At 41.3% G+C, this 13,676-nt stretch overlaps 1 protein-coding gene across 6 annotated transcripts; it reads right to left on the bottom strand.

Moving 5' to 3' along the window:
• Window positions 1-24: 24 nt before the first annotated feature.
• LOC117263700 (uncharacterized) lies at window positions 25-10,963 on the bottom strand. Of its 6 annotated transcripts, none has more exons than XM_078175538.1 (12): window positions 10,843-10,963; window positions 7,833-7,889; window positions 7,669-7,746; window positions 7,441-7,583; window positions 7,229-7,351; window positions 7,081-7,138; window positions 6,650-6,931; window positions 5,223-5,359; window positions 4,982-5,098; window positions 4,776-4,833; window positions 2,428-2,496; window positions 25-2,294 (listed from the first exon to the last, which is right to left on the bottom strand). In XM_078175538.1, exons 1-12 carry the CDS (start codon window positions 10,952-10,954, stop codon window positions 991-993), a joined length of 2,538 nt encoding a protein of 845 aa, XP_078031664.1. In that variant the 5' UTR covers window positions 10,955-10,963; the 3' UTR covers window positions 25-990. The 6 variants fall into 6 exon arrangements, with proteins under 6 accessions (XP_078031664.1, XP_078031665.1, XP_033493197.2 ...); XM_078175539.1 differs by lacking the exon at window positions 10,843-10,963 and adding an exon at window positions 9,224-10,797; XM_033637306.2 differs by lacking the exon at window positions 10,843-10,963 and adding an exon at window positions 10,554-10,796.
• Window positions 10,964-13,676: the final 2,713 nt, after the last annotated feature.

The raw sequence follows: 13,676 nt of genomic DNA, 5'->3' as shown, positions 1-13,676 counted from the left end.
GATTCTACCTCCTCAATGCCAAACTTAAGAGATGTTTACAAAACTTTATTATGCACCACAGCATTAGATGTTTGCATTGTTACAACAGCTGCCAATGTAAACATACAACATATACTGATGTTACAGAGCCTTATATTTCCAAAGAGAAGGAGATTAATCATTTGTATCATTTCCCAAGTTTTGTTTTTGGAAACTTAGAGTCAATATCAGTAGCATTCCATAACACATGGACATATTCAACATAAATATACTATCTTTAATGGTCACAAAATAACCAAAAAGAGGTCATCCAAACATCATAGAAACAACCTCAGCCATTTTTACTGTAATACAATTAGGAAAGCAGTACATTTGATCTTGTTTTATCGCATTAACATTTCTCTTCAAAGGTTTAGAAAATCCATTTAAGCACAAACATAACAACCATCACACAGCTAATGCAATCTAAAATGAATTCTTCTTTGGAGTTATTTTGGCACAGCTTGTACATAAATACAGTCATATTTGACATATTGGCTCAAAGGAAATAAAAGTAGCTATTTGTAGTATTAGTAGTAGTTCATCAATTACTGACAGCTACAAACCACAGCTTCAGTGTGATTGACAACTTTTATTTCTTTGTTGCTGCTCTGAACCAAAACAACTTATACAACACTGGAAAAAAGTTTGAAGCTTTTATACTGAGCAAGTTACTCATCCTCACTTGGTTAGTGTACATGTTACACCTAGAAATATACGAATGCCAGTACGTTTCACTTTAAATGATGTAATTATCCCCAACATTCTTGAGTCATCATTCTGAGATAATAAAAAACCAAAAAAAAAAAAAAAAAACGACTCGTTCATTTTAGAGGAACAACAACAACAAAAAATATGCCAGGGCAGAATTAGAACCAGGGCTGCACCATCTGAGTGTGATTTCATTAAATGAGCATGCAAGTCCCTTCAGTAGAAATCTGGTCTCGGTCAAGTGTGGTAATGTATGCAGAATCAAAATTTGGGATATTCAAACATAAATGGAGTTGTTCCACCTGAACTTCCTGAAGTCCTCAAATCTGAAAAACCAGTGGCTCGGAAATTACGATCAGAGTGAGGTGCATAACCTGGAGCTTGCCCAGGTGGGATGAAAGTATTTGATTGGGACACACCACCCCCACTGTTTAGTGGATGAGGGAAGCGCTGGTCAGAGTTTGTCCTAGGTCCAATATTGTAATTGGGGTTAGACATCACACTATGGCTGTACTGGATGGCTTGATGGGCTGTAGATTGTGTCATATAGCTATGTTGAGCTGTCTGGACAGGACCAGTGGTGAACTCCATGTATGTTTGCAATTGTCTCTGTTCATTATCAAGAAACCGCACTCTTGGTTCTGGTGCAATACTGCCACTGTGACCAAGGGAATCTCCTGCACGATGATGCATGTAGATCCTAGCAGGATCTGCATGAGCACCCAGTTCATCAGACAAACCATACTGACCCACACCGCCTCGCTGAAGGCTTGTATGAGCTTGTACCATGTACTGATTTTTGGGTTGTTGTTGGTAATACTGTTGAGTAGCGTGTGAGCTTATCTTGTTCTGTCTCTCCTCTCTTGACACTCTTGTGGCAACTTTACTCTGTGTAGTTGGATTGTACCACTGCTCAGTGCCACCTGCCTCATGTCTGTAGGAGGAGTTATAAGATGGCCAGTTCTCAGCGTGTGATGCAGCAGATGACAGCCACTTGTTTTCTGTCTGGGAGCCTTCAGTTTGCCACTCTTTGTAAAACCTCTTACTTGAACTTTCTTGAGAACCGTGCTGTCTGTTGTAATACTTGTCCCCACACATCTGATATTTTGTTCCAGTTCTGTCCTCTGACTGCTCAAAGTATTCGTTGTCACTGGAACAACCATCCACCTCTTGATACTGAGTGACTGTGAAGTTCCTTTCCGGCTCCATGTATTGATAAGTGTCCTCATGTCCACCATAGATGTCTTGCTGAAGTTGTGAGGTGTGCACAGCCTGGTTAACTGCAAATGATTCACTGTCACAGTCCTCTGACAGGGACTCTGGCGGGGGACTGAGATCTAAGTCCAGTGAAGGTGAGTATCCAGATGTCACAGAGGGGCTGTCCTTGCTCACGGAGGTCCTCTCCAGCAGCACTGAACCTTTGGTAAGAGGCAGGCTTACCTTGAATACAGTATTAGTCACTCCCCTCAGTTTTCTCTTTGCTTTCCTCCTTTCTGCCCGTTTTGACAACGTCGTGGCACATTTCTCTGGCATGCCTTGATTCAATGTCTTGTTCACACTTGGCCCTTAAAGAAAAAGTGTAAATTGGACCCAAAAAGGTTTAAAAAACAGGAAATTACAAATTACAAACTACAGAATTACTGAAAGACTTAAATTTTGGGCCCCTTCAAGTGAACTGTTGCTTCCAAAAACACAGACCTTTGACAGCTTTTTTCCACTTCTGGTTCTTAGCGTGTGTCCATCCACCACTATGTAGCATCCTTAGACCTTTTAGACAAAAAAAGAAAACAACAACACAGGGAGTACACATACATACACATGAGTCCTTGCAGTAAGACATGCACCAGGTGAAAGAATAAGTAAGCAGTTAAAAGTAGCACGTTCATAACTGCAAACACTGAAGTGGAAGATGAAACTAGAATTATTGCCCCAGGGTTGTATGCCTCCGCGCACCAGTCAAGTTTATCTTATAATTTACATCCATGTCTGTGAAAACACAGATGCGTGACACACATTTTAAAGGCGCTGTATGTAAGAATGTGGCCAAAACGGTTACTGCACTCAAATTCAAAATACTGCCACGAGTCGTGTCCGCTCCCCCTCCCCTACAGATTCGAAGTTGCTGGACAGCGGCACGCTGGAGACTCATCTGTTTGCCCACGGATGGCTGCCGTGGCAGGGCCGCGTCCTTGATCTTTGGTTTTCCAGCGGACCGTTCGAGCAAGTCCGGCTTCTCTGCTGCTAATGCTGCTGCCGGGATACAGCTGAGGAGAAGCCGGCTGCTCATGCTATGTACTGGGACACTGCTAACGCTGCTTGCTGTGCTGCTGTAGCTCACTGATGCTGAGACTCTACTGACTGCATGACTGGTAGACGGCGGTGGGTGGCGCAACAGGCCAAAACACGAATTCAAAACATAAACATGATTTGCACACCGTAAAAAAATTTTTAAATGCGAATATTCTGGCTGTACTATTGTTGTCGGTGAGATCAGTATGTTATATGAACATTATTCCTTAGTCTCTGTGACATATTAGGAGGATTTTACGACCATTTGCTTTAGATTTCTTACATATAGCTCCTTTAACGCCAACAGCACAGAAGATCTATACAATCAGCACAGTTCCATGGTTGGCACCCAAGATTAGTGTCACCAATTTAGCATTATGATGTCACAGTGAACATTTGACCTTTTGGAAATTAAATGTCATCACTTCATTATTTTATTCTATTAGACCTTTGTGTACAGTTTTGTCATAATGTGTATGAATTCTTAGGTTATGACATTTTTTGTGAAGTCACACTGACCTTGACCTTTGACCTTCAACTACAAAATTCAAATCAATTTATTTTTCAGTCCAAGAAGATGTTTGTGTCTATTTGAAGAAATTCCCTTCAGGTGTTCTTGAGATATCCCAGTCACAAGATTGAGACGGATGCAAGGTCACATTGACCTTGACCTATAACCACCTAAAACTGACCAGTTCATCATTGAGCCACACTGACCTTGACCTATGACCACCTAAATCCAACCAGTTCATTATTGAGTCACATTGACCTTGACCTATGACCACCTAAATCTAACCAGCTCATCGTTCAGTCTCATTGACCTTGACCTATGACCACCTAAATCTGACCAGTTCATCATTGAGTCACATTGACCTTGACCTATGACCACCTAAATCTAACCAGTTCATCGTTCAGTCTCATTGACCTTGACCTATGACCACCTAAATCTGACCAGTTCATCATTGAGTCACATTGACCTTGACCTATGACCACCTAAATCCAACCAGTTCATCGTTCAGTCTTATTGACCTTGACCTATGACTACCTAAATCCAACCAGTTCATTGTTGAGTCACACTGACCTTGACCTTTGACCACCTAAATCCGACCAGTTTATCGTTGAGTCCAAGTGAAAGTTTAAGCCAACTTTGAAAAAATTCCCTCAAGCTGTTCTTGAATTATCACATTTATGGGAATGAGATGGATGCAACCTTGACCTCTGACCCTTGACCACCAAAATCTGATCCGATCATCCTCAAGTCCAACTCAATCTTTGTGCCAAATTTGAAGAAATTCCCCCAAGGCTTGAGATATTGTGTCACAAGGATGAGACAGATGGACAGACGGACAATCCAAAAACATAATACCTCCGGCCATGGCTATCGCTGGTGTGGAGGCGTAAAAAAGACTAAAGGAGTGTGAGGAGAACAACAAAGAATGGAGATAAAAGGGTGCAAAAATAATACAACAGTAGATAGTAATATTTGTGCTTGGCTTCCCTGCGGAGAACAGAGGCTGTGGTCACCTTGGATTCACAGTTACTGCATGCCACCTTTCAAGCTTAGCAAGAGCTGAAGGTTTCAAACTTGAGACCTTGTATCGTGTGAGGGAGCAGAAAGTTAATTAAATGTTATACTTACATCACAAATCATTCGTCAAGAGCAGAGAGCTGAAGAGGTGCTGGAGAGGAGCTAAAGAGGTGAATGGTGTATGGTTTATAAACAAGGAAACAGTGGATGGGCATGCATCTGTACTTACACCAGTGGTAACTTTTGCCTGTCATTAGGATACAGAGGGATTCTGGTACGTTTACCACCTGGGAACATGAGATGTTTGTACATGTTGATGGACAGATGAGTACAGCTGAACTCTACATCTTTGTGGCAAAGAACACAAGAGCCATTTTATACCTATGTTAGCACAACCAAGGCAGGATAATCTGTACATCAAAGCAAATATGATACCTTTGGCTCTCCTCTGCCCTCTTCTCTCTCCACTCTCTTGGCCAGTGATTGGAGAAGCTGATTGCTGTCATCAGTATCTGCCATCATTACCTCCACCTGCTCAGGGTAAGTTTCCATCTACACACAGAGGTTTTCAGTAAACTTAAAAGTCAAACCTGGTATGTTTTCTACAGCCTTTGGATGTGAACTGTTAATGACTTGTGTTTTTTTCTTTTGAATTACTGATCCACAACAAACTGACCAAGTAGTTCACGACATGGGAAGATGTGGTTAGGTGATCAATGATGTCCATTTTGTTGGATCTGATGCGGCAGCAGTGACATAAGAAACAGTGCGTGTAGCCATCTTCACTTCTACATTCAACCATGCGGAACAGACCTGTTACAAACATGCATAAGCAGCTTCATTTAAAGCAACAGTCACAGCAATGGCCACAGATTAGAGATGATCGACATCACTGTCAGGACTGTACGATAAATATATAGCTACAGACAACAGCTGGAAACACAGTGAAACATGCAGCACAGCTCCAAATCCAAAGATAATATCATCCACCAACCAAAGCTCAGTAAATAGCATGTTATCTCTCTTTGATTTGTTAAATCGATACAGAAATTGAAGTATAAAACCACCACTTTGTGATTTTACTGGGGTTTTGTGCCATAGGCTTACTAGTGCTTGGCCAGGAACTGTTTTCAGGCATGTTTCTAGACCCAGTCAAGAAATAATCTAAGCCAAGATACGTATTTACCAAACAGACATGAAGGCAATATCGATCTTCTGTTTAAGAATATGATTAAACATATTTCCCAAAATGTTAAAATTAGAATTACTGATGTGCAGTACTTATAACTGGTTATGGTCCAATTAACAATAATTAGGTGGACAGCTTCAGTGAATTCCAACAATCAATATGTGCAGAAATGTCTTATCCTACAAGCCACTGTGAATCTACACCGATCAGCCAAAACATTAAAACCACTGGCGGGTGAAGTGAATAACATTGATTATCTTGTTACAGTGCAATATTCTATGAGGAAACCTTTGGTCCTGGCATTCATGTAAATGCTACCTGACATGCTCCACCCATCCGAACACCATTGCAGACCAAGTACACCCCCTTATGGCAATGGCACTTGTTAATGGCAGTGCCCCCCAGCAAGACAATGCATCATGCCACACCACAAAAACTGCTCAGAAATGACCCATGGAATGGGACAAGGACCTAAAGGTGTCGTCCGGACCTCCAAATACCCCAGATCCCAATCTGATCGAACATTTGAGGGACGTGCTGGTACACCAAAGGTAGCCCCGATCTACAGTGGGTCCTCCTTGGGCTGGACTTGGCTCTGACCTGTCAAGGCATGAACACAGGACCTCTGGAGGGTGTTCCTTGGTGCCTGGCACCAACACGTTCTATCTGGTCTGCACTGGTGTTTGGGTGGGTGGAGCGTGTCAGGTGGCATCCGCATGAATGTCAGAACCAAAGGTTTCCCAACAGAATATTGCATTGTAACAAGATGATCAATGTTGTTCACGTCACCTGTCAGTGGTTTTAATGTTTTGGCTGATCAGTGAATGTACCTTGCAGTCCAATAAGTTTGACATTTTCTGTACTTTCTAGCACCTGTTGCAATCAGTTACCAATCAACCTTTACCAATGCTCACCAATAAGAGGCTTGGTCCCTGCGTAGCCATCAAGAAAGCTGTTGCCGTAGTCTGATAGCACAGAGGGTTCAGGTGATGTGTTCTTTAACCAGTTTTCTGACTTGATGAAAGCTACAGTTTTGTTTGTCTTTGCCGTGGTCTTGAGGGTGTCTGGGTTCTGGGAAAGCAATACAATCCTCTGTGACTGGATGGGATAGTGCTGCTGCTGCTGCATAGATACGGTCTCTGAATGGCTCTCACGTTCACCCTGCCCATCTCTTAAGATAGTTATCAGAGTTACCGCTGTGGTGTTAAAAAGAGAAAGAGACTGATATGGAGTAAAAATGGACATGGATATGGAAAAACGATGGAAATGAGAAGACTGATGGTGGGATTGAAGGGGTGGAGAAAGGCAGAGAACCACTGCTCTGAACAAATGAATAGTCACTGACCGTCATTCTCACTGTGTGTCGCCAACTTCTGGTATACAGCGTCGTCAGCCTCTAACCACTTCATATAAAAAGGTGCAGAAAGACTATATCAAAAAACATGCATCTGTCTGCAACTAAAACAACGGCATACCCGGTCAAGATACCATACCCGGACATCCCCTGGTCCCTCTTTTCCCTCAAGTATCTTGGCCATCTCCATCAGTGGCCGGGCCAGCTTAGAAAGGTCAGTCTTCTCCTTCCACTCAGACACTAAGTGCGGGTGCCAGGCTTTCTGTCAGGCAAAACAACACGAGATAAGACACTACCGCCCAAAGCAGCACACAAACTTGCCATTATGCCTTCTCATACAGTGCTACTTACAATGTAGTTGTATCTGTGGAGACTCCCCATAATGTGGTTCCGCATGTCCGCTTTACTAAGTCGACACACACATACCTCACACAGGTACAATACCTCTGTGTTGTGGGTTCCGGCCTTCACACATTCTAGTATACTGCCCAGGCCTGAACATACATTAAATGACAAATTATTTCAATACACACAGGACACACACAACATATACACACAGCAGGATTTATTGCTACAGACCAATAATAGGTTGTAGTCTGTTTGGGTTGTTCAGATATGCCTTCAGAGAGTCAAACAGCTGGCTTTTGGTAGAAACTCCTACAAACAGAGAAGGCATCAGGCAAATATATTCACAGAGGAATGGCATAGCATGGTAGTCCACATGCAGAGAGTAAAAGACATACCCGTTTGTGCTTCAGCCGGCTGCATGCTGCAGTTGTAGAATCTCCACCTGCATACAGCTAAAGTTGGAGCTTACTGTTAGTAATTTTAATTTGAACGTGCTTGGTGTTCAGATGGCTGAACTGATTTAGTCTCCCTCTAAAACAGCATGAAAACTTGAAGACCTGATCACGTACAAAGCTCAATACATTTAGGCAAGTCTTTCGTGAAGTCATGACAAAACTTGTAGGATTGGCTTTTCCACTGGACCCACAAATTTGGGGTCAACACCTTTCTGAAGATTGGGCAGCCCTACTTGATGTATACTGATATTTTACCAACACCTTATTGTAAAAAGGATATCAGATCGATGCACCGTTAGTCCTCTGATTAAGCCAGGATTATTTGGCGCCATGTTTGTGTGTGTGTGTTCTATACGGTTTTTAAACTGAAAATAAAATATTCCACAAAAAAAACAACTGGCCTGCCAAATCAGGACCACTGAATAACTTTGCACACCTAATACTGATGCACTTGTGGAGATTAAAAAGGTGCCAGGGTTCAAAAGCAAGTTAAACAGTGGGTGTTTCTCACAGTCCAGGAAGGATTCTGAAATGGCTCAAATTCAAGGATGCTACATCATCGATCCCCGCCTAAGGACTGTTCCAATGTCAAGGATCCTTCAAATTCTACAAAGGACAGAGTCCATCATTCAGAGAATTTTCAAGGATGCATGTGTGTATCCTCAGCAAGTATAAAGTACCCACAATTCTTTGCGCACGATTTGCTGGAAGCTGCACCAGTGGAGCTAAATGTGTCATTTCTTTGGATTAATATCTCCAGGAGTTTTTATCATACAAGCATGAAAAATCACTGACATAATTTACACTTTCCAATGTGTCCACTGCCGAATAATGAGATTTTTAAAATATCGTGGTTAAGATAAAACATAAAAGTGTTTAAATTAATCATTTACAGCAGTGATAGAGGGCTAAGTGCCACAAACATTTCATTTAGCCTGCCTATTTGTTTCTTTAAGTATAATTCAGAAATACATTCTCCCTAAAAGTCATGTCACTTTGAAAATACTGCTTGCATTTGTTCAAACTGTACAACATTAGAGAGTGCCAAAATTATCACAGTACCCTGGAACCCTGTCAGTCCCCAGAGAGTTAATGGCGCACACCTGGGACACTTGTTAGCCTGCTCCAATGTGTATTCAATGACAGCTAAAAGGGACTCTTTCCTTTTCTCTGCAGGATCCTTGACTCTGAGAAACACCAAGTGTCTACCTTGCTTTATGTAAAATGCCACCTCAGAGGCTTCCCACCCTGACCAGAATACAGGCTCTGAAAAACAATCACTGCTACAAAAATGTGAAGTTATCCCCCTGTAAGGCGGGAGATAAACTCACCTGCTTCCTGACGAAGCGAAAATCGGTGCCTGGAATTGGGCCAGATGGCTCCTGACCTCATCCTCGCCTTTTCTTCAAATCGTCCTCTGTGTTAATTTAGTATCTTAGGTTCGGTTGGCTGGTACTCAGAGAAACACTGGAGACCAATTGAATCCGGCACAATCGAGTTTAATGTGTTCACAAGCTTCAACACATAAAACTCATGAGTCAGGCTCCGGAGCAAGACTGAAGACTCACTTTCTGAGCTCTCCCTTTTATGCTGGTGAAGATTGAGAGAATCTCCACCCTTTTCCTTTTAGCCCTTCCTACCAGGGCCCAAACCTACTGGTGGCAGGCCTTTTTGCCTTTGTTCAGACATGCCCAAACATGCCCAGGCATGTCTTAATGGTGTAATCTTTTTTCCCCGGCCTGGAAATCCCCAAACTCTCCCACCATTAGGTTCGAACTCGGGTTCACACTATTTTTTAAAAACATATGGAACTTGAGGACTATTTCTATAAGGTCCCTTGTGCCTTCATGCAATACAAAACCTTAGAGTGTGTGTGTGTGTCTATTATTACACTTCCAGGCAGTACATGGTATGGTATGTGTTTTCAATATATGAATACAAAACTTGTGTAAAAAGTGTTTTGCCATACATGGATACATAAAAACATTATTATGTGAACTTCAACCTTAATCAACTTTACTGATTAATGATTAATGATTAAATCTTACACTACATTCCTCAATAGCTGCCACTTTAATTTGGCACCAGCATTACTACACAGGAGTGGAAATGTATGGGGAAATGCACGTGTAATGACAGTGAGAAGCAGAATGACTGGATGAATATATAGTTGAAACTGCAGTTATTTTTCTTAAGACATCTCAGGCTGTTTATCATCTGTAACGTTTTCACAATGTGCTTGCTCTTCTTTACACTATAAGAAAGGGACAATTATGGAGGTTTAATTAGTTATAGGTTATTATTGGGATCAAAGTGGGCTGTGTGTGGCCATGGACTCAGATCAGTTAGTGGCTACTGGCTTACACTTACCACCAGGTGGCGCTGCAGTATCATAAAACAGCTCAGCCGTTACCTAAAGTGACCTTTCTGTCATTTAAACCAAGTTTCACTGTGGTCTAACGTTATATCTGCTGCCATAGATACCGACGTTAATTCATCAAACCGACTGGGAACGGACAAACGTTACCGACAAGCTTTTCAGGTAACTTAAACAACCGAAACTAACAAGCATGTGCTCGACGTGTCGCCCAAAAAAATAGCTGTAATTCACGTGTTAACACGGTAAAGACAATAACTTCCTACTGTAGGTTATTAACTTACCGTTAGACGGTTAGTATCCACCGAAATCTGGCACCAGTGACGTACGGTAACCGACAAAGTGGGTGAAGCTTGGCAACTGTTGTCTTCAGAGTTCAGTCTCTCGGGGCTGTCCAAGCAAACCAACAGATCCTGCTTATCTTCGAGCGCGCGCGCGTGTGCATGTGCATGTGGACTGATTTCAAATTTATTGGCACTGTCACAAGTAAAAGTCCTGTGGTGGCAAATAATTATACAGTTCAGTAGTTAATTTATTATGTGTTCAATGATGTTGGAACAAGGTACATGTTACCTGCTGCAGGCTGGAGGAATCGAGCAACAGAGACAGGTGGCGAGAGAAGAGCGCCCCTAAAGTCTCTGTCTGCCTGCCTGTGTTTCAACCGTTTCAACCCAAAGCGACCCATTATCCCATAACTTCAATGGAGACGTCACTTCCTGATAAGGCAACACCCAGTGACCGAGTCAAGCATCACATTCCTCACATTACATGTCTCTCCTTAGCTGTCAAGCCCTTCCCACAACACAACACACAAGGAGTGAATGAGAACATAACAATGTAATGTGAACGGTATAATAAACGTAATATTATATATGAATGTATATAAACCACTACAGTCCTGCATTCAAATTTTTATTTAAAGAAATAACAGGAGTACAAGCATGGATGTAGTTAAAGTGCAAAAATTAGAAGTACTATTTAAGCAAAAATAATGGTTCATTTTTGGATGGTAGCTGGTAACGATTGGGCTAACTTTTATTTATTAATTTATCTACTGACTGACTTACTTATTTACTTACTTACTTACTTATTTATTTATTAAGTTACTTACCTACTTACTTAATTACTTATTTGCTTACCTATTTATTTATTTATTTGCTTACTTAGGCTACTTATTTTTTTTACGTACTTTTTTTACGTAATTTCATCAAAATCCATTTAGAACTTTTTGAGTTATTTTGCAGACAAACAAACAGACAAACACCAGCAAAAACATAACCTCCTTGGCCAAGGTAATTATTGTTATTATTATTATTATTATTATTATTATGACTTTATTAAGGACACAGAGAAAGGCCCATAGCATACAACACACAAAAAAACAATCATCTATTTACAAAAATACGATTATATTCCTATTTAAGCAAAATAATGGTTCATTTCAGGATGGTAGCTGGTAAAGGTAAGGCTAATTTAAGCAAAATACTTTTTATTGTTTTTATACCCTGTCTTAATGCCTTTCTGTCTAGAGCACTTTGAATTGCCTTTTTGTTGACAGGTGCTACACAGATGTGGTAGGAAACATGTTATTAGGAAATGTAATTACATGTGAGAGATGATTTACCCTGTCATAGTTAGGAAACAGGAGGGGTCACAATAGCCTTCGAACATTCCCAGCTTTGTGTGGGGGAGATGCAGGCTAGTGGGAAAAATATTACTTTATGATTGTAACAAGTTAAACTGTGCTTAAGGGATCTATATTTTGCTTAATTTGCTATATGCTGTGTATCACATCCATTTTAATTAATGTGAAAACAAGAACTTATCTCACAGAACATATGCGTATTTCTTTGGGGAGAGGCTCTTCCAGTCACCAGAGAGGAATTGCTTCTGAGATCTGTGTTGCATCACAGAGTTGTTTTTGTGAAACATCCGCCTGTGGGAGAGAGCTGACCACCTGACCTTGAAACAAGACATGACCCAGAGAGGGGGGGTCCTTTCAAATTGGAGACGAGCAGGTGGTGGGTTAAAGATGTCAGTGTGGATTGGTAAATGGAGGGAGTCTTTGACCTTTTGGAGCATCCTAGTTCAGTTTGTCTGATGTTGGGGGGGGAGTATGTTAGATAGGACAGGGAACCAGGGGAGCGGTGTTGAACAAATAGTTCCAGTTATGATTCGACACGATAAATAGTATATTATGTTATTATATGAAGCGTCTGTCATGCAAAATAATATAACTTTAGTTTATGAAGAGATCAGACGGAGCCCTCTCCTCTCCTCTTATATGCTTTACTCACAAGTGTGTGAATTGACCTGGATATGAAGCGTCCGTAGCGCCAAATAATATAAGGGTAGTTTCTACAGAGCAAAAAAAAGACTTAAAATAAATCAGCAGCAGGGGTCATATTTCAGCAGCGGAGCACCACCGCTGCTAGTTGCATATAGAGGAAACACTGTTGCTCAATGGATTTGTTCTGTTTTGGAATACACAGTATTCTTCCAAATTAGTGTTAGTGTATTTTAATATTGAGAATTTTGCTTTGACAAGCGCTCTCTTTCTAGACCATACACCTGTTTGCATCCCTGAGAATAATGCCCAGCAGCATTGCTCAAAAAGTTGCTCTGTGTATCATCAGTTGAACAGTTGTGTTGGTGAGTCAAAATGAATGAGGGCTGCGCAATATTAGACAAAACTGACAATGCAACGACGATTATGTACACTGCAATATGTATTGCAATATGGCCCCCGGAAAACTACCCGCTGGGCAGCGGTAAGAGCTGATGTCCAATAGGAGATTTAATTATCTTAATCTAGGATTCCTTAGATAAATATTTTGCGCATCCCTGCATTCCCAATTTAACATACTCTCTCACTATCGCCAAATTAAATAACTAACTCAATCAATCAGCTTTGTTCACACCTCTAAATTTGATCAAAAGTTGGTTTTCATCCATTAGCTCAATTAAAGTTAAATAATTGCATAAAGACCATAAATAATTATTTTAGTTTATTTTGTTTATTACCCTTAGCCTGAGGAACCTAACAGCTCTAAGTTTCCACCGAGCTCCTCTCCTGGGGGCCTGGGAAAGGGCCCCTACACAGGTTATGTTACCCTGAGGCGTAGAGTGTGTATGGGGTGTGTGGGGCATGTATCAGTTGTGTGAGATGCACTGAGCTTATCTCTCAAGGGGTCGACGGCGAACTTCCGAAGAAAAACCTATTCTCTCTGCGTTTGTGGTCTCCTCATGAGAAAGCAAACATCAGGAAAAAATGTCTCAAGTTGTTACTCGATAATCTAGATTAGTGAAACTCTGGTGAGCCGCTTCAAAAATGTTTTTGCCTGGCTGTTTTATGGTGTGGCAATGCTGTAGTTAAGGCCTGGTTAGGTTTAGGCACACAAAGCACT

This window comes from Epinephelus lanceolatus, chromosome 16, assembly GCF_041903045.1.
Source record: "Epinephelus lanceolatus isolate andai-2023 chromosome 16, ASM4190304v1, whole genome shotgun sequence".
Taxonomy (NCBI): domain Eukaryota; kingdom Metazoa; phylum Chordata; class Actinopteri; order Perciformes; family Serranidae; genus Epinephelus; species Epinephelus lanceolatus.
This window is presented reverse-complemented; position numbering and strand designations above follow the sequence as displayed.